This window comes from Oncorhynchus kisutch, unplaced genomic scaffold (assembly GCF_002021735.2).
Source record: "Oncorhynchus kisutch isolate 150728-3 unplaced genomic scaffold, Okis_V2 Okis03b-Okis08b_hom, whole genome shotgun sequence".
Classification (NCBI taxonomy): Eukaryota; Metazoa; Chordata; class Actinopteri; order Salmoniformes; family Salmonidae; genus Oncorhynchus; species Oncorhynchus kisutch.
The window spans coordinates 5,892,376-5,914,145 of NW_022261980.1; the positions used below are offsets into that span (position 1 = coordinate 5,892,376).

Below are 21,770 nucleotides of genomic sequence, written 5' to 3' on the forward strand. Positions count from 1 at the left end.
GTCAGTGGCCCTGTGGACAGTTTGGCCTGTAGCCAAGCAGTAGCAGCCAGTAAGCTGGTCGGTCTCACACACAAGGATTGATATTTAACAGGTACACCTGTAGCTACAGGATAGGGGTTTTAACAGGCCTCCAGTAGCTGTAATGGTTGGAAATGACAGACTGTTTGAGTCATCCAAGACAATAGAATGCCTTGTTAAGCTCTGATCACAGCTGTCCTGAGTGCTCGCCTGTGTCAGAGAGAAATAGAAAGCGTGAGAGCAAGACTAAGAACAAGAGGAGAGAAAGAAAATAGCGTGAGAGTGAGGGTAACTGCTAGTGGTGTTTATACACCAGAGAGAGACGAAGAGAGACAAACACAGACAGACAGACAGACAGAGATACAGAGACACAGACAGACAGAGATAGATACAGAGACAGAGCGAGAGAGACAGACAGACAGACAGACAGACAGACAGACAGACAGACAGACACAGACAGACAGACAGACAGACAGACAGAGATAGATACAGACAGAGAGACAGACAGACAGAGACAGACAGACAGAGATACAGAGAGACAGAGATAGATACAGAGACAGACAGACAGAGATAGATAGATACAGAGAGACAGACACAGACAGACAGAGATACAGAGAGAGACAGACAGACACAGACAGAGAGAGACAGACACAGACAGAGAGAAAGACACAGACAGACAGAGAGAAAGACACAGACAGACAGACAGACAGACAGACAGACAGACAGACAGAGACAGAGAAAAAACTTAAAGCCTATTTTGTGTGTGGGATGTGAAAGGTGTTTAAATTGGTGTTTGTTTCTCTGTGTGTTTGTCCTGCTTCAAATGATACCCAATCTCTCCAGCTCTCTGCCAGACCGTGTTCATGACTGCACCCTTTCCAAGGCCCTAAACTCAAACAAGAGGTACCAATCCTACAACTGAGCTTAGCAGAGACCTGCTGGGTTGGTCTGGGTTGGCACCCTCTCTTGGGTTGTGCCGCGACGGAGATCTTTGTGGGCTATACTCAGCCTTGTCTCAGGATGGTAAGTTGGTGGTGGAAGATATCCCTCTAGTGGTGTGGGGGCTGTGCTTTGGCAAAGTGGGTGGGGTTATATCTTGCCTGTTGTGCCCTGTCCGGGGGTATTATCGGATGGGGCCACAGTGTCTCCTGACCCCTCCTGTCTCAGCCTACAGTATTTATGCTGCAGTAGTTTGTGTCGGGGGGCTAGGGTCAGTCTGTTATATCTGGAGTATTTCTCCTGTCCGGTGTCCTGTGTGAATTTAAGTATGCTCTCTCTAATTCTCTCTTTCTTTCTCTCAGAGCACCTGAGCCCTAGGACCATGCCTCACGACTACCTGGCATGATGACTCCTTTCTGTTCCTAGTTCACCTGGCTGTGCTCCAGTTTCAACTGTTCTGCCTGCGGCTATGGAACCCTGACCTGTTCACCGGATGTGCTACCTGTCCCAGACCTGCTGTTTTCAACTCTCTAGAGACAGCAGGAGTGGTAGAGATACTATCAATGATCGGCTATGAAAAGCCAACTGACATTTACTCCTGAGGTGCTGACCTGTTGCACCCTCGACAACTACTGTGATTATTGTTATTTGTCAATGCTGGTCATTTATGAACATTTGAACATCTTGGCCATGTTCTGTTATATTGTCCACCCGGCCCAGCCAGAAGAGGACTAGCCACCCCTCATAGCCTGGTTCCTCTCTAGGTTTCTTCCTAGGTATTGGCCTTTCTAGGGAGTTTTTCCTAGCCACTGTGCTTCTACACCTGCATTGCTTGCTGTTTGGGGTTTTAGGCTGGGTTTCTGTACAGCACTTTGTGACATGTATGCTGATGTAAGAAGGGCTTTATAAATACATTTGAGTTGAGAAAAACCTTGGCTTAACTTCTTATACAGAGAAAAACCTTGTCTTAACTTCTCATACAGAGAAAAACCTTGGCTTAACTTCTCATACAGAGAAAAACCTTGGCTTAACTTCTCATACAGAGAAAAACCTTGGCTTAACTTCTCATACAGAGAAAAACCTTGGCTTAACTTCTCATACAGAGAAAAACCTTGGCTTAACTTCTCATACAGAGAAAAACCTTGGCTTAACTTCTCATACAGAGAAAAACCTTGGCTTAACTTCTCATACAGAGAAAAACCTTGGCTTAACTTCTCATACAGAGAAAAACCTTGGCTTAACTTCTCATACAGAGAAAAACCTTGGCTTAACTTCTCATACAGAGAAAAACCTTGGCTTAACTTCTCATACAGAGAAAAACCTTGGCTTAACTTCTCATACAGAGAAAAACCTTGGCTTAACTTCTCATACAGAGAAAAACCTTGGCTTAACTTCTCATACAGAGAAAAACCTTGGCTTAACTTCTCATACAGAGAAAAACCTTGGCTTAACTTCTCATACAGAGAAAAACCTTGGCTTAACTTCTCATACAGAGAAAAACCTTGGCTTAACTTCTCATACAGAGAAAAACCTTGGCTTAACTTCTCATACAGAGAAAAACCTTGGCTTAACTTCTCATACAGAGAAAAACCTTGGCTTAACTTCTCATACAGAGAAAAACCTTGGCTTAACTTCTCATACAGAGAAAAACCTTGTCTTAACTTCTCATACAGAGAAAAACCTTGGCTTAACTTCTCATACAGAGAAAAACCTTGGCTTAACTTCTCATACAGAGAAAAACCTTGTCTTAACTTCTCATACAGAGAAAAACCTTGTCTTAACTTCTCATACAGAGAAAAACCTGTACATATAAAAAAAGATGTGGGTCGTCATAGAGATACAAACTAGACAAGAATGGGAAAATTGGTTTCTTTTTCTAAAACATTAATATACACAAGGGAGTACATTTGGCATGGTACAAGAGGAAGTGATGTAACAGAAAGTCCTATCTTACGACGTGAACAATAGTGTCAATATGAGAAGCAGCTTTGAGGTAATGGAGGACACACATACAGTACTCTGGAACCCCTCTTCTGCGTTTCAAGTCATTTTACATCACTCCAAAACTCCCATAACAATGAAAAGGCTAAACCTACATTTTCATCATGACAATATCCTGGTTATTTTGCATGAAACTCATATTACATTTTTACACAGGCCTTAAGTGTATAAAACAAACAAGCGAACTAAGCAAAAGTGATTAAAATGAATGTTTTCACAGACTGTATTGGGAAAAGATGCGTGCAAAGAGCATATCATTAAGATGGGTGTTAGTAAGAGTTCCTAAAACAACAGGAAGCTCGCAAATCCAAGAGCACTTCACAAAATATCTGATTTATAAAATAGTCTTTACTGGCCAGCAAAACAACATCTGTGTCCACTGTATAAAAACAACGTGTGTAGTGATATCTGACAAGTTCAACGAGTAGGCAGCCTTCATAAACACCCATTGACCTCTGTCTAACTCTTATACCTCCCAGGCTTCTTCACCTCCTCAAGTTAAATGACTAAATAAATAGAATTAGAGTATTCTAGGTTGTGCTTTGTTTTCACATTGGAACCACAATCAAATCAAATATTCCTGACGATCAACCCTATGTTCTCATCTCTGCTAAAATCATGTAAGGTTGAAAGAAAAGACAATATAAGGGAAATGATCAAACGGTAAAAGATGGTGATGTGATGATCTGTGTATAGAGATGTAAAAGGCTGCTAAGCCAGATGGGAGTTTGGCTGATAAGCAACGTCCAAGGCAGTCGCAAGGAGGTTGGTTGTGGTCAATCACTGTTCCTAAATGTCAGAAACGGGACCAAACCCGGTCCAGCCGCTCAGGAGGACCTGGACCGTCAGTGGTAGGAACAGACTATTCCTTGGCCCCTCCCCTCGGGGGGGGGGGGGGGGGGGGGGGGTTACTGCAGTGTTGGAACTATGTTTGTGTTCAACTGATGACATTTAGCAGGATAAGGCTGAGGACCAGACAAGTTTGTGGTCGAGGTTGACGATGCTCAGTTGAGGTCCGACCGCCCTGCCACAAACACAACAATAAACTATGCTCAGAGTTCATCATGGTTCTTGGTCAGGTCTTCTCCATAGTTGGTGGCCTGACTTCCTACAAACATGTTCCAGTTCTCCAGGATCTCCTCCTTGGTCAGCATTGTGTCCTGAGAAGAGAGAACCCAGTCAGGTTTACATAGAGTCGATAAGATCTCCTACTACTAAAGAACTAACACTTGAAATTCAATCCCTCCATTTTGACAGCTAAGACATTATAAAAAAAACTGTCCTACATAATATTACCAGCCAGAAAATTGGTAAAGAGGAGTGAAAACTTAAACAATCGTTTGTCATATTGGTCTGACTCGTAGACTAGGTTATAGGATCAGTACCTTGTCCTGGTCTGACTCGTAGACTAGGTTACAGGATCAGTACCATGTCCTGGTCTGACTCGTAGACTAGGTTATAGGATCACTACCTTTTCCTGGTCTGACTCGTAGACTAGGTTATAGGATCAGTACCTTGTCCTGGTCTGACTCGTAGACTAGGTTATAGGATCAGTACCTTATCCTGGTCTGACTCGTAGACTAGGTTATAGGATCCGTACCTTGTCCTGGTCTGACTCGTAGACTAGGTTATAGGATCAGTACCTTGTCCTGGTCTGACTCGTAGACTAGGTTATAGGATCAGTACCTTGTCCTGGTCTGACTCGTAGACTAGGTTACAGGATCAGTACCGTGTCCTGGTCTGACTCGTAGACTAGGTTATAGGATCAGTACCTTGTCCTGGTCTGACTCGTAGACTAGGTTATAGGATCAGTACCGTGTCCTGGTCTGACTCGTAGACTAGGTTATAGGATCAGTACCTTGTCCTGGTCTGACTCATAGACTAGGTTATAGGATCAGTACCTTGTCCTGGTCTGACTCCTAGACTAGGTTACAGGATCAGTACCTTGTCCTGGTCTGACTCGTAGACTAGGTTATAGGATCAGTACCGTGTCCTGGTCTGACTCGTAGACTAGGTTACAGGATCAGTACCTTGTCCTGGTCTGACTCGTAGACCAGGTGTCGGGCCTCTGCCATGGCGTGATCGTAGTCCTGGGGCAGGATCCAGTGGCGAATCTCCGCCACGTCCATCTTTCCGTCCTTGTTCAGGTCCCGGAAGTCAGAGAACTGGTCTCGCTCCGTTCTGACCCAGTCTGGTTCTGGACCTCCCTCCTCATGGGAAAACATGTCCGCTGCAATGACACAGGAAGATATGGGATGACATACTCAAAGAAGGTCAAAAGCGAACACTTTGTTTGAAAGTATGCTTATAAACCAGAACTAAATAGTTTGTTAACCATTAGTAAAAATGTTGTAAATCATTGTTTGTTCATCTGCATTCCCTGTATAAGCCATTTACTATAAGGACCTGTAATCAAAACTCTACTAACGGTATACAAGCAAGCTATGTAATGTTTCTAAGCAGTTTCTAAGTGGATATTCATGTAAAAACACAACCAAAAAGGAACAGTGAAATCCTTGAATAGGCAGACTGAGACTAAGTCAGCAGACTGCAGCGTCACAGCAGAGTTTCCCAAAGCAACCAACAAACAGGCCTTTGATTCCTAATCAGGTCACAGAGCTCATGGGGTTGCCCACATCTTGTGTTAGGAACTCTTCCTCTAGTCTAGAAGACCCAGGAGATACTAACACCAAACCTTGTAAACACTTCCAATATACCATAAGAACATGATATAGTTTGTGGAGAAAATAATTACACAAATTGGTTAAAAATAGTGTTGCATTAAAATGAGGGTAGACCTGTCCTCGTGTGTAAAAAAAAAAGGAAATTCCACTGAAAAAGGGAGAAAAAAATAAATAAATAAATGAAGTGAGTGAAAATGACCTGTAACCTGTGTTCATGAAGGGTTAGTCTTCTGATGCAGTGTCAACCCCAGTCACGCCTCCCCAACTCACCAATATACTCATCCTCGTCCACATGTCCGTCTCCATTCTTATCAATGTCCTCCAGAGTCTCCTGCACGCAAACACAGGCAATGATGTCATAAAAGGGGGACACAGAGGTCAACGGCAGTGGGACTCTCACTACTGACAGTAATAAAAGATAAAACACACAGCCCCAGGCAGTATGAGTCGAGCTACGAGGCTCTGCTTACAGCTGGGCAGGCAGAGTGACACAACGATTACACAGCCACTGCTGATGATCAGCTAACCTCCTGGATTAGAGACCATGTCTGTTTTCAGAGATGAGATTTTACACACTTCCTTTAGAACAATCTATGGTTGCTTTACTTGCGTAATTTGAGATATATCTAACCAGCTGTTTATCTGGAAGAATGGATTGTATATACAGTGCATTAGGAAAGTATTCAGACCCCTAGACTTTTTCCACATTGTTACTTTACAACCTTATTCTAAAAATGGACTAAATAGCCCCCCCCCCCATCAACATCATCATCAATCTACACGCAATAACCTATAATGACAAATCAAAAACAGATTTAGAAATCTTAACAAATGTATAAACAAATAATAAACAGAAATATTACATTTACATAAAGTATTCAGACCATTTACTCTGTACTTATTGAAGCACCTTTGGCAGCGATTACAGCCTCAAGTCTTCTTGGCTATGACGCTACAAGCTTGGCACACCTGTATTTGGGGAGTTTCTCCCATTCTTCTCTGCAGATCCTCTCAAGCTGTGTCAGGTTGGTTGGGGAGCGTTACTACACAGCTATTTTTAGGTCTCTCCAGGAGGTGTTCGATCGGGTTCAAGTCCGGGCTCTGGCTGGGCCACTCAAGAACATTGAGACTTGTCCCAAAGCCACTCCTGCGTTGTCTTGGCTGTGTGCTTAGGGTCGTTGTCCTGTTGGAAGGTGAACCCTCGACCCAGTGAGGTACGCTCTGGAGCAGGTTTTCATCAAGAATCTCTGTATTTTGCTCCGTTCATCTTTCCCTCGATCCTGGCTAGTCGCCCAGTCACTGTCGCTGAAAAACATCCCCACAGCATGATGCTGCCACCACCAAGCTTCACCGTAGGGACGGTACCAGGTTTCCTCCAGACGCAACACTTGGCATTCAGGCCAAAGAGTTCAATCTTGGTTTCATCAGACCAGAGAATCATGTTTCCCATAGTCAGAGTCCTTTAGGTGCCTTTTTAGCAAAATCCAAGCAGGCCTTTTACTGAGTGGTTTTGTGGGGTGTCTACGTAGTCTATGGCTGCCTGAGGCAGTTCTCAATCAGAGTCAGGTGATTATCGTTGTCTCTGATTGGGAACCATATTTAGGCAGCCATATTCTGTGAGTGTTTTCGTGGGTGATTGTTCCTGTCTTTGTGTTTGCACCAGATAGGGCTGTTTCGGTTTTCGTTATTTCATTTAGTTATTTTTGTAGTTTCTGCATGTATAGTTTTTTCCTTCATTAAAATATACCATGAATCATCATCACGCTGCATTTTGGTCCGATCCTTGTTCTACCTCTTCGTCAGAGGAGGAGATAGAAGAGAGCCGTTACAGAATCACCCACCACACCCGCACTGAGCGGCGTGGTAACAGGCAGCGACAGCAGGAGCAGCGAAAGGAGGAATGGACATGGGAGGATGTTATGGACAGCAGGAGTATGGAGTATACGACTTGGGAGGAAATAGACAGGTGGGCGGTCGACCCAGAGAGAGTGCCGGAGCCCGCCTGGGATTCGCTGGAGCAGTGCGAAGAGGGCTATAGGAGAATGGAGTCGAAGAGAAAGACACGGCGGCGCAGAAAGAAACCCGAAAGTCAGCCCCAAAAATGTATTGGGGGGGGGGCTCAGGGAGAGAGTGGAGTCAGGAGTCAGACCTGAGCCAACTCTCCCTGTTAATCGTGAGGAGCAGCGATCAAAGGACTTCTGGACTTGGGAAGAGATATTGGACGGAAAAGGACCATGGGCACAGCCTGGTGAATATCGACGCCCCAAAGAAGAACTGGAGGCGGTGAGAGTGGAGAGGCGCTGGTATGAAGAGGCAGCACGGCGACGCGGATGGAAGCCTGAGAGTCACCCCAAAACATTTATTGCGCAAACTCCCTGTGCTTACCGGGGGGCTAGAGGGACCGGGCAGGCACCGTGTTATGCTATGGAGCGCACGGTGTCTCCAGTGCGGGTGCATAGCCCGGTGCGGTACATACCAGCTCTTCGTATTGGCCGGGCTAGAGTTGGCATCGAGCCAGGTAAAGTTGGGCAGGCTTGGTGCTCAAGAGCTCCAGCGCGCCTGCACGGTCCGGTCTATCCAGAGCCACCTCCACACACCAGTCCTCCGGTGGCAGCTCCCCGCACCAGGCTTCCTGTGCGTGTCCTCGATCCAGTACCACCAGTTCCAGCACCACGCACCAGGCCTTCAGTGTGCCTCGTCTGTTCAGCACAGCCAGAGCCTTCCTTCCCTCTAGTGCTGCCGGAGCCTCCCGCCTGTTCAGCACAGCCAGAGCCATCCTTCTCTCTAGCGCTGTCGGAGCCTCCCGCCTGTTCAGCGCAGGCAGCGTTTTCCTCCTCTCCTGCGCTGTCGGAGTCTCCCGCCTGTTCAGCGTTTCCAGAGCCTTCCTCCTCTACAGCGCTGCCGGAGCCTCCTGCCTGTTCAACGCAGCCAGAGCTGCCAGTCTGCATGGAGCAGCCAGAGCTGCCAGTCTACATGGAGCAGCCAGAGCTGTCAGCCTGCATGGAGCAGCCTGAGCTGTCAGTCTGCATGGAGCAGCCTGAGCTGCCAGTTTGCATGGAGCAGCCAGAGCTGTCAGTCTGCACAAAGCTACCAGTCTGCATGGAGCAGCCAGAGCTGTCAGTCTGCATGGAGCAGCCAGAGCTGCCAGTCTGCATGGAGAAGCCAGAGCTGTCAATCTGCATGGAGCAGTCAGAGTTGCCAATCTACATGGAGCAGCCAGAGCTGTCGGTCTGCATGGAGCAGCCAGAGCAGCTAGATCCACCAGTCAGCCATGATCTTCCAGATCTGCCAGTCAACCAGACTCTTCCAGATCTGCCAGTCAACCAGACTCTTCCAGATCTGCCAGTCAACCAGACTCTTCCAGATCTGCCAGTCAACCAGACTCTTCCAGATCTGCCAGTCAACCAGACTCTTCCAGATCTGCCAGTCAACCAGACTCTTCCAGATCTGCCTGTCAACCAGACTCTTCCAGATCTGCCTGTCAACCAGACTCTTCCAGATCTGCCTGTCAACCAGACTCTTCCAGATCTGCCTGTCAACCAGACTCTTCCAGATCTGCCTGTCAACCAGACTCTTCCAGATCTGCCAGTCAACCAGACTCTTCCAGATCTGCCAGTCAACCAGACTCTTCCAGATCTGCCTGTCAACCAGACTCTTCCAGATCTGCCTGTCAACCAGACTCTTCCAGATCTGCCTGTCAACCAGACTCTTCCAGATCTGCCTGTCAACCAGACTCTTCCAGATCTGCCTGTCAACCAGACTCTTCCAGATCTGCCTGTCAACCAGACTCTTCCAGATCTGCCTGTCAACCAGACTCTTCCAGATCTGCCAGTCAACCAGACTCTTCCAGATCTGCCAGTCAACCAGACTCTTCCAGATCTGCCAGTCAACCAGACTCTTCCAGATCTGCCAGTCAACCAGACTCTTCCAGATCTGCCAGTCAACCAGACTCTTCCAGATCTGCCAGTCAACCAGACTCTTCCAGATCTGCCAGTCAACCAGACTCTTCCAGATCCGCCAGCCAGCCAGGATCTGCCAAAGCCAACTACCTGCCTGAGCTTCCTCTCAGTGCTGGGCTTCCTCTCAGTGCTGGGCTTCCCCTCAGTGCTGGGCTTCCCCTCAGTGCTGGGCTTCCCCTCAGTGCTGGGCTTCCCTTCAGTCCCGAGCTGCCCCTCAGTCACGAGCTGCCCCTCAGTCACGAGCTGCCCCTCAGTCACGAGCTGCCCCTCAGTCACGAGCTGCCCCTCAGTCCAGTGGGGTTCTGGGTGAGGACTATTGGATTATCCCAGGACGCGAGGGGGAGGAACTATGACATTTATGGAGTGGGGTCCACGTCCCGAGCCGGAGCCGCCACCATGGACAGACGCCCACCCGGACCCTTCCTATGGTTTTGAGGTGCGTCCGGGAGTCCGCACCTTAGGGGGGTGGGGTTCTGTCACGCCTTGGTCTTAGTATTTTGTGTTTTCTTTAATTATTTGGTCAGGCCAGGGTGTGACATGGGTTATTGTGGTGTGTTTTTGTCTTAGGGGTTTTGTGGGGTGTCTACGTAGTCTATGGCTGCCTGAGGCAGTTCTCAATCAGAGTCAGGTGATTATCGTTGTCTCTGATTGGGAACCATATTTAGGCAGCCATATTCTGTGAGTGTTTTCGTGGGTGATTGTTCCTGTCTTTGTGTTTGCACCAGATAGGGCTGTTTCGGTTTTCGTTATTTCATTTCGTTATTTTTGTAGTTTCTGCATGTATAGTTTTTCCTTCATTAAAATATACCATGAATCATCATCACGCTGCATTTTGGTCCGATCCTTGTTCTACCTCTTCGTCAGAGGAGGAGATAGAAGAGAGCCGTTACACACTGTCACAACACACACACATACACCATGCTTCAAACAGGTTATAAATGCCCCTGCTGAAGCCTACTGAAATATTAAAGACCACTTACCCTGAGAAGTGGATGACTAATAATAAACATCTGTTATTAAAAATATAGAACATAATTAATATAGACCTCTCCATAGCAGGACTCATCTAGGATATCACCTCTACAACACCAGTAGTATAGGGGTTCATCTCCTCTCCATAGCAGGACTCATCTAGGATATCACCTCTACAACACCAGTAGTATAGGGGTTCATCTCCTCTACAACACCAGTAGTATAGGGGTTCATCTCCTCTCCATAGCAGGACTCATCTAGGATATCACCTCTACAACACCGGTAGTATAGGGGTTCATCTCCTCTCCATAGCAGGACTCATCTAGGATATCACCTCTACAACACCGGTAGTATAGGGGTTCATCTCCTCTCCATAGCAGGACTCATCTAGGATATCACCTCTACAACACCGGTAGTATAGGGGTTTATCTCCTCTCCATAGCAGGACTCACCTAGGATATCACCTCTACAACACCAGTAGTATAGGGGTTCATCTCCTCTCCATAGCAGGACTCATCTAGGATATCACCTCTACAACACCAGTAGTATAGGGGTTCATCTCCTCTACAACACCAGTAGTATAGGGGTTCATCTCCTCTCCATAGCAGGACTCATCTAGGATATCACCTCTACAACACCGGTAGTATAGGGGTTCATCTCCTCTCCATAGCAGGACTCATCTAGGATATCACCTCTACAACACCGGTAGTATAGGGGTTTATCTCCTCTCCATAGCAGGACTCATCTAGGATATCACCTCTACAACACCGGTAGTATAGGGGTTCATCTCCTCTCCATAGCAGGACTCATCTAGGATATCACCGCTACAACACCGGTAGTATAGGGGTTCATCTCCTCTCCATAGCAGGACTCATCTAGGATATCACCTCTACAACACCGGTAGTATAGGGGTTTATCTCCTCTCCATAGCAGGACTCATCTAGGATATCACCTCTACAACACCAGTAGTATAGGGGTTTATCTCCTCTCCATAGCAGGACTCATCTAGGATATCACCTCTACAACACCAGTAGTATAGGGGTTCATCTCCTCTCCATAGCAGGACTCATCTAGGATATCACCTCTACAACACCGGTAGTATAGGGGTTCATCTCCTCTCCATAGCAGGACTCATCTAGGATATCACCTCTATAACACCGGTAGTATAGGGGTTCATCTCCTCTACAACACCAGTAGTATAGTGGTTCATCTCCTCTCCATAGCAGGACTCATCTAGGATATCACCTCTACAACATCGGTAGTATAGGGGTTTATCTCCTCTCCATAGCAGGACTCATCTAGGATATCACCTCTACAACACCGGTAGTATAGGGGTTCATCTCCTCTACAACACCAGTAGTATAGGGGTTCATTTCCTCTACAACACCAGTAGAGTAGTATAGTGGTTCATCTCCTCTACAACACCAGTAGTATAGGGGTTCATTTCCTCTACAACACCAGTAGTATAGGGGTTAATCTCCTCTACAACACCGGTAGTATAGGGGTTCATCTCCTCTACAACACTAGTAGTAAAGGGGTTCATCTCCTCTACACCACTCGAGTAGTATAGGGGTTCATCTCCTCTACAACACCAGTAGTATAGGGGTTCATCTCCTCTACAACACAAGTAGTATAGGGGTTCATCTCCTCTACAACACCAGTAGTATAGGGGTTAATCTCCTCTACAACACCGGTAGTATAGGGGTTCATCTCCTCTACAACACCAGTAGTATAGGGGTTCATCTCCTCTACAACACCAGTAGTATAGGGGTTCATCTCCTCTACAACACCAGTAGTATAGGGGTTCATCTCCTCTACAACACCAGTAGTATAGGGGTTCATCTCCTCTACAACACCAGTAGTATAGGGGTTCATCTCCTCTACAACCACTAGAGTAGTATAGGGGTTCATCTCCTCTACAACACCAGTAGTATAGGGGTTCGTCTCCTCTACAACACCAGTAGTATAGGGGTTCATCTCCTCTACAACACCAGCAGTATAGGGGTTCATCTCCTCTACACCACTTGAGTAGTATAGGGGTTCATCTCCTCTACAACACCAGTAGTATAGGGGTTCATCTCCTCTACAACACCAGTAGTATAGGGGTTCATCTCCTCTACAACACCGGTAGTATAGGTGTTCATCTCCTCTACACCACTAGAGTAGTATAGGGGTTCATCTCCTCTACAACACCAGTAGTATAGGGGTTCATCTCCTCTACACCACTAGAGTAGTATAGGGGTTCATCTCCTCTACAACACCAGTAGTATAGGGGTTCATCTCCTCTACACCACTAGAGCAGTATAGGGGTTCATCTCCTCTACAACACCAGCAGTATAGGGGTTCATCTCCTCTACAACACCAGTAGTATAGGGGTTAATCTCCTCTACACCACTCGAGTAGTATAGGGGTTCATCTCCTCTACAACACCAGTAGTATAGGGGTTCATCTCCTCTACAACACAAGTAGTATAGGGGTTCATCTCCTCTACAACACCAGTAGTATAGGGGTTCATCTCCTCTACAACACCAGCAGTATAGGGGTTCATCTCCTCTACAACACCAGCAGTATAGGGGTTCATCTCCTCTACAACACCAGCAGTATAGGGGTTCATCTCCTCTACAACACCAGTAGTATAGGGGTTCATCTCCTCTACACCACTAGAGTAGTATAGGGGTTCATCTCCTCTACAACACCAGTAGTATAGGGGTTCATCTCCTCTACAACACCAGTAGTATATGGGTTCATCTCCTCTACAACACCAGTAGTGTAGGGGTTAATCTCCTCTACACCACCAGTAGTATAGGGGTTAATCTCCTCTACACCACTAGAGTAGTATAGGGGTTCATCTCCTCTACACCACTAGAGTGGTATAGGGGTTCATCTCCTGTACAACACCAGTAGTATAGGAGTTAATCTCCTCTACAACACCAGTAGTATAGGGGTTCATCTCCTCTACAACACCAGCAGTATAGGGGTTCATCTCCTCTACAACACCAGCAGTATAGGGGTTCATCTCCTCTACAACACCAGTAGTATAGGGGTTCATCTCCTCTACACCACTAGAGTAGTATAGGGGTTCATCTCCTCTACAACACCGGTAGTATAGGGGTTCATCTCCTCTACACCACTAGAGTAGTATAGGGGTTCATCTCCTCTACAACACCAGTAGTATAGGGGTTCATCTCCTCTACAACACCAGTAGTATAGGGGTTTATCTCCTCTCCATAGCAGGACTCATCTAGGATATCACCTCTACAACACCAGTAGTATAGGGGTTTATCTCCTCTCCATAGCAGGACTCATCTAGGATATCACCTCTACAACACCAGTAGTATAGGGGTTCATCTCCTCTCCATAGCAGGACTTATCTAGGATATCACCTCTATAACACCGGTAGTATAGGGGTTCATCTCCTCTACAACACCAGTAGTATAGTGGTTCATCTCCTCTCCATAGCAGGACTCATCTAGGATATCACCTCTACAACATCGGTAGTATAGGGGTTTATCTCCTCTCCATAGCAGGACTCATCTAGGATATCACCTCTACAACACCGGTAGTATAGGGGTTCATCTCCTCTACAACACCAGTAGTATAGGGGTTCATTTCCTCTACAACACCAGTAGAGTAGTATAGTGGTTCATCTCCTCTACAACACCAGTAGTATAGGGGTTCATTTCCTCTACAACACCAGTAGTATAGGGGTTAATCTCCTCTACAACACCGGTAGTATAGGGGTTCATCTCCTCTACAACACTAGTAGTAAAGGGGTTCATCTCCTCTACACCACTCGAGTAGTATAGGGGTTCATCTCCTCTACAACACCAGTAGTATAGGGGTTCATCTCCTCTACAACACAAGTAGTATAGGGGTTCATCTCCTCTACAACACCAGTAGTATAGGGGTTAATCTCCTCTACAACACCGGTAGTATAGGGGTTCATCTCCTCTACAACACCAGTAGTATAGGGGTTCATCTCCTCTACAACACCAGTAGTATAGGGGTTCATCTCCTCTACAACACCAGTAGTATAGGGGTTCATCTCCTCTACAACACCAGTAGTATAGGGGTTCATCTCCTCTACAACACCAGTAGTATAGGGGTTCATCTCCTCTACAACACCAGTAGTATAGGGGTTCATCTCCTCTACAACACCAGTAGTATATGGGTTCATCTCCTCTACACCACTAGAGTAGTATAGGGGTTCATCTCCTCTACAACACCAGTAGTATAGGGGTTCGTCTCCTCTACAACACCAGTAGTATAGGGGTTCATCTCCTCTACAACACCAGCAGTATAGGGGTTCATCTCCTCTACACCACTTGAGTAGTATAGGGGTTCATCTCCTCTACAACACCAGTAGTATAGGGGTTCATCTCCTCTACAACACCAGTAGTATAGGGGTTCATCTCCTCTACAACACCGGTAGTATAGGTGTTCATCTCCTCTACACCACTAGAGTAGTATAGGGGTTCATCTCCTCTACAACACCAGTAGTATAGGGGTTCATCTCCTCTACACCACTAGAGTAGTATAGGGGTTCATCTCCTCTACAACACCAGTAGTATAGGGGTTCATCTCCTCTACACCACTAGAGCAGTATAGGGGTTCATCTCCTCTACAACACCAGCAGTATAGGGGTTCATCTCCTCTACAACACCAGTAGTATAGGGGTTCATCTCCTCTACACCACTAGAGTAGTATAGGGGTTCATCTCCTCTACAACACCGGTAGTATAGGGGTTCATCTCCTCTACAACACCAGTAGTATATGGGTTCATCTCCTCTACAACACCAGTAGTGTAGGGGTTAATCTCCTCTACACCACCAGTAGTATAGGGGTTAATCTCCTCTACACCACTAGAGTAGTATAGGGGTTCATCTCCTCTACACCACTAGAGTGGTATAGGGGTTCATCTCCTGTACAACACCAGTAGTATAGGAGTTAATCTCCTCTACAACACCAGTAGTATAGGGGTTCATCTCCTCTACAACACCAGCAGTATAGGGGTTCATCTCCTCTACAACACCAGCAGTATAGGGGTTCATCTCCTCTACAACACCAGTAGTATAGGGGTTAATCTCCTCTACACCACTAGAGTAGTATAGGGGTTCATCTCCTCTACACCACTAGAGTGGTATAGGGGTTCATCTCCTGTACAACACCAGTAGTATAGGAGTTAATCTCCTCTACAACACCAGCAGTATAGGGGTTCATCTCCTCTACAACACCAGCAGTATAGGGGTTCATCTCCTCTACAACACCAGTAGTATAGGGGTTCATCTCCTCTACAACACCAGCAGTATAGGGGTTCATCTCCTCTACAACACCAGTAGTATAGGGGTTCATCTCCTCTACACCACTAGAGTAGTATAGGGGTTCATCTCCTCTACAACACCGGTAGTATAGGGGTTCATCTCCTCTACAACACCAGTAGTATATGGGTTCATCTCCTCTACAACACCAGTAGTATAGGGGTTAATCTCCTCTACAACACCAGTAGTATAGGGGTTAATCTCCTCTACACCACTAGAGTAGTATAGGGGTTCATCTCCTCTACACCACTAGAGTGGTATAGGGGTTCATCTCCTGTACAACACCAGCAGTATAGGGGTTCATCTCCTCTACAACACCAGCAGTATAGGGGTTCATCTCCTCTACAACACCAGTAGTATAGGGGTTCATCTCCTCTACACCACTAGAGTAGTATAGGGGTTCATCTCCTCTACAACACCGGTAGTATAGGGGTTCATCTCCTCTACACCACTAGAGTAGTATAGGGGTTAATCTCCTCTACAACACCAGTAGTATAGGGGTTAATCTCCTCTACAACACCAGTAGTATAGGGGTTAATCTCCTCTACAACACCAGTAGTATAGGGGTTAATCTCCTCTACACCACTAGAGTAGTATAGGGGTTCATCTCCTCTACACCACTAGAGTGGTATAGGGGTTCATCTCCTGTACAACACCAGTAGTATAGGAGTTAATCTCCTCTACAACACCAGCAGTATTGGGGTTCATCTCCTCTACAACACCAGCAGTATAGGGGTTCATCTCCTCTACAACACCAGTAGTATAGGGGTTCATCTCCTCTACAACACCAGCAGTATAGGGGTTCATCTCCTCTACAACACCAGTAGTATAGGGGTTCATCTCCTCTACAACACCAGTAGTAAAGGGGTTCATCTCCTCTACACCACTCGAGTAGTATAGGGGTTCATCTCCTCTACAACACCAGTAGTATAGGGGTTCATCTCCTCTACAACACTAGTATAGGGGTTCATCTCCTCTACAACACCAGTAGTATAGTGGTTCATCTCCTTTACAACACCAGTAGTATAAGGGTTCATCTCCTCTACACCACTAGAGTAGTATAGGAGTTAATCTCCACTACAACACCAGTAGTATAGGGGTTCATCTCCTCTACAACACCAGTAGTATAGGGGTTCATCTCCTCTACAACACCAGCAGTATAGGGGTTCATCTCCTCTACAACACCAGTAGTATAGGGGTTCATCTCCTCTACAACACCAGTAGTATAGGGGTTCATCTCCTCTACACCACTCGAGTAGTATAGGGGTTCATCTCCTCTACAACACCAGTAGTATAGGGGTTCATCTCCTCTACAACACCAGTAGTATAGGGGTTCATCTCCTCTACAACACCGGTAGTATAGGGGTTCATCTCCTCTACAACACCGGTAGTATAGGGGTTCATCTCCTCTACAACACCAGTAGTATAGGGGTTCATCTCCTCTACAACACCAGTAGTATAGGGGTTCATCTCCTCTACAACACCAGTAGTATAGGGGTTCATCTCCTCTACAACACCGGTAGTATAGGGGTTCATCTCCTCTACAACACCGGTAGTATAGGGGTTCATCTCCTCTACAACACCAGTAGTATAGGGGTTCATCTCCTCTACAACACCAGTAGTATAGGGGTTCATCTCCTCTACAACACTAGAGTGGTATAGGGGTTATGGGCCTACTATGGTAGGGAGTAGGCACGTCATATTACCCAATAATAACAACATGGATGTGACCTAACGTCATGGCTTGGGTCTGACTTGGAAAGACTGCCCCTATTGACTACAACCACAAGGTGTGATCACCAAAATCAATGAAGACAACACTGACCAAGAGGCAACCCAGAAACATTTCTGAAAAATTAACCATCAATAATTAACTCTGTCAAATGGGTATTACAGTTTTCATGAAGACAGAAGCCGAGTGCATTAGTTTCTCCATGTTTGCCACGCGACTGTTCAGCGCTGTCAGTTTTATATTTAAGTGGCATGGGTCGGTTTGTCCCACTAGACCTGTTCCAAAACATCTACACAGAATTTCCAGGCTGAGTTAAGTGTCATTAGAGAGCGGGATCTGAATGCAGAGCACTCCTAGTGGGACATCAGACAGAAACAGATTTCACAGAAACTCTCATCCGTTCCAAGAACTACAAAACATTTTCAGAAAGCCAGTCAACTCATCTATAGAGTACGATGAGGAGTTTTCAATACAGCTGTGAACTTTTCACATAATTCAGGGTTTAAAGCTGCTTCTCAAATACAGCCCTGATTTACTACGTTTCGTTTAAACTTAATCCATAACAAGTTCAGAGGTTCTCAAATCAGTTTTCTAGGCTGCTGTGGAGTTTGTGGTTTCTCCATCTACTGATACACTACCACAACCCATGTGAGAGTTTCTGCATTAGCCAACTCGTTTCTGCTAAGGGAGCAGAAACAGGCTGGTCATCCAGGACAACACTAGACATTTCAGTGTAGATTTGGAACACTAACCAGGACCACGATGTCCTTCATGTGGTCAAACTCCTCTGGGTGGAGGAAGGAGGTGAACTCTTCTCTATCAGCTGCCAGATCTCCATCCAGATCAGCTGTTTGAAATCTCCTCTCGTCCCTGGGCAGCATCTTCTTGAAGCTGAACTGGTCTGTGGCCTCTTCAAACTCCTCTGGGTTAGCTTGGAGGAAAGACAAACAAGTGGTTGGTGTTCAAACAACTGAAGTAGAGATGCTGGCTTAAATAACTAGGTAGGTCATGAATTTGAATGGAAGGTGTGATATTGTTAGCTGTCAGACAACCAGAGAGGAGAGAGGGGCCACGGGTCGGACAACCAGAGAGGAGAGAGGGGCCACGGGTCGGACAACCAGAGAGGAGAGAGGGGCCACGGGTCGGACAACCAGAGAGGAGAGAGGGGCCACGGGTCGGACAACCAGAGAGGAGAGAGGGGCCACGGGTCGGACAACCAGAGAGGAGAGAGGGGCCACGGGTCGGACAACCAGAGAGGAGAGAGGGGCCACGGGTCGGACAACCAGAGAGGAGAGAGTGACCACGGGTCAGACAACCAGAGAGGAGAGAGTGGCCACGGGTCAGACAACCAGAGAGGAGAGAGGGGCCACGGGTCAGACAACCAGAGAGGAGAGAGGGGCCACGGGTCAGACAACCAGAGAGGAGAGAGGGGCCACGGGTCGGACAACCAGAGAGGAGAGAGGGGCCACGGGTCGGACAACCAGAGAGGAGAGAGTGGCCACGGGTCAGACAACCAGAGAGGAGAGAGTGGCCACGGGTCAGACAACCAGAGAGGAGAGAGTGGCCACGGGTCAGACAACCAGAGAGGAGAGAGTGGCCATGGGTCGGACAACCAGAGAGGAGAGAGGTGAGGATTTGATTGAATCTTCAGTCAAAACAGCTACATAACATGTCATAAGCAGGTCATATCATATCTGACAGAACATGTCATTAGCAGGTCATATCATATCTGACAGAACATGTCATTAGCAGGTCATATCATATCCGACAGAACATGTCATAAGCAGGTCATATCATATCCGACAGAACATGTCATAAGCAGGTCATATCATATCTGACAAAACATGTCATAAGCAGGTCATATCTGACAGAACATGTAATAAGCAGGTCATATCATATCTTACACAGGTAGTAGCCATAGGTAGCCTGCTTGTACTCATCCCACGAGATCTTGTTGTCTTTGTTGAGGTCGTAATCTGTCCACACCTTGGCCACGTTCTCGTAGACGTAACGCTTCTGCACCCGCTTGATCCAGGCCTTCAGTTCAGTGATGGTGACATAGCCATCTCCATCACCGTCTATCCGGTCCACTATCTTACTGTGGGATACAGAGCGCACACAAACACTACTATAGTATATCGTTCATTTCCTTTAATTATAATGCACAGCCATACATAGATGCAGTTAAATATAATGGACCATATATTTCCTTTAGAAAAGATAACCGAGACATGAGTTGATGTCTTCAGGGGCATAAGTAAGCAGTCATTCTAGCAAAACAACACTATCAGTTTATAAATACTGCCAGCCAGCGATGAGAGAATAAAAAACTATTGAGTTACATGTTTGCTTTGGGAGGAACTTGTGCCTAAATAATATTGAGTGTGTTATATTTAGGAAGTTAGTCGTTTTCCACCAACTAGGGTAAACTTATTTATATCTATCTTGGTTGCCACGTTGTGATGTTAAGAGGGTCCTCCCACTCAATGCGATTCAGGAAAGGGAATTCTCAGGGAGAAGGGCCAACACAACCTATGCCCATTTCAGCCAACGTGTGTAGTAACATAGAGCCAACATGTCATTTGAACAGTGGCAAAGATGAAACAGAACTACAGGAAGCTAGACAGGTCTCTCTATGAAATAACACACCGCCGTTGACACGTTCCATGGGTTCCAACACACATTTAAAACCCCCGAACAAGATTCTGCTCGTGGTTCTCAACTTTTATCCAACTCTCTCAACACCACAAAACCTCCTCTTGCTTCTTTAATGCATTATCCATAATTAAGAACTACACTCTGCAATTATAATATGACCGGGGAATGTGTGCGAGCGAATAGCACTCGCTCTACATTTAAAAACGTAATAATGTACCGTTATATCATGCGGGTCTGCTGGCATGCAAACGTCTCAGGCACCACTTGGGCGAGTTGTGAATTTTTAATAACCCAAAGCCAAGATACCACGAAATACATTAACAGGAATATGCGACTATTGTGACCCACTAAGGCGGCCCATAACTGTGGAGACATGCGACAATAGCCCACATTACGCACCAGAGGTTGGTTGCGTCACCACCGCTTGCTGTCCAGATAGAGATCCTCGCGACGCAAAGACACCAACGTGAAGAGTTATCAGAGAATAATGGAACTGAGGAGAACCGAATAAACTGTCGTCTTTCAACTAGTTTTGCACTTTAGTGACCCTGCATTGTATCACATGTATCTCTAGTGTTTGCAGGGGAACCTTACCCAAGCCTGTCTTTGCTCTCCTCCGGGGTAAGCTGGTCGAAAGTAGTAGCGTCCTCCTTTCCCAGAAAGGCCTCATGATCGAATTGGAAGCTCTGGTTGTCTTCGTTGGCTTGTTTAATTAGTTCTAACGGGTCGTGGTGGACGCGTTCTTTTCTTAGCGTTGGTTTACCGAGCACGACACAAGAGCAGAGGAGCAGAACGCACACGTAGCCGTACGCGTCCATCAGTAGGATGTTTGAGGACAGATCAGCTGTTGCGGAGTGAAGCTACGTGAGCTAAGTAGCAAGCCGTATTTAGCCCGCTGCTACAAATGTAGCCAGTTTGTTACAAGTCTACTGAGGCGAAATAAATCAACAGCGCAAACTGGCTACTTTCTTACTTTGAGGAGCGTAACAATGTTGCCGACACGCGGCATCCAAGCATCAAGTCTTGCAGTAGAGTCTAGGTGCATTTAAAAACGTTACACAGGTCATTTCAGACAAGTACAGCCCGCCCCAGGTCGTATTTTCGTTTCAAACATGCCCGGCTGGTTACCACGGGACACCACAGAGCTCAACCTAGCGAGGTTGCTTCCTACTTCACGTACAACCATTCACATATTCGGTTTCAGCGCTGGTTCAACCTCACTCATTATTAGTGTCCCTGCCATTGGTCCACGGGCTGTCTGTAACACGAGATGACTATGGGCGCCACGTTGCAAAATGACACGTAAACACTGCCGTAGAACTCTCACGCATTTTTTGAGGGGCTGCCAAAAATAGTTGTGCCCCTCCTTAATCACTGTGTTGACTCCCTGTTTTATTGATATGGGTATATTTATGTGTTCTCTCTCTCAATTTTCAATTGAATTCAATTCTCTCTCTCTCTCTCTGTGTGTGTGTGTGTGTGTGTGTGT

General features: G+C 46.4%; 1 protein-coding gene across 1 annotated transcript; it reads right to left on the bottom strand.

Moving 5' to 3' along the window:
- Window positions 1-2,812: 2,812 nt before the first annotated feature.
- rcn1 (reticulocalbin 1, EF-hand calcium binding domain) lies at window positions 2,813-21,459 on the bottom strand. Its single transcript, XM_031812747.1, has 6 exons — window positions 20,876-21,459; window positions 19,528-19,721; window positions 18,376-18,554; window positions 5,913-5,973; window positions 4,989-5,188; window positions 2,813-4,118 (listed from the first exon to the last, which is right to left on the bottom strand). Exons 1-6 carry the CDS (start codon window positions 21,097-21,099, stop codon window positions 4,011-4,013), a joined length of 966 nt encoding a protein of 321 aa, XP_031668607.1. The 5' UTR covers window positions 21,100-21,459; the 3' UTR covers window positions 2,813-4,010.
- Between the last annotated feature and the right edge of the window lie 311 nt (window positions 21,460-21,770).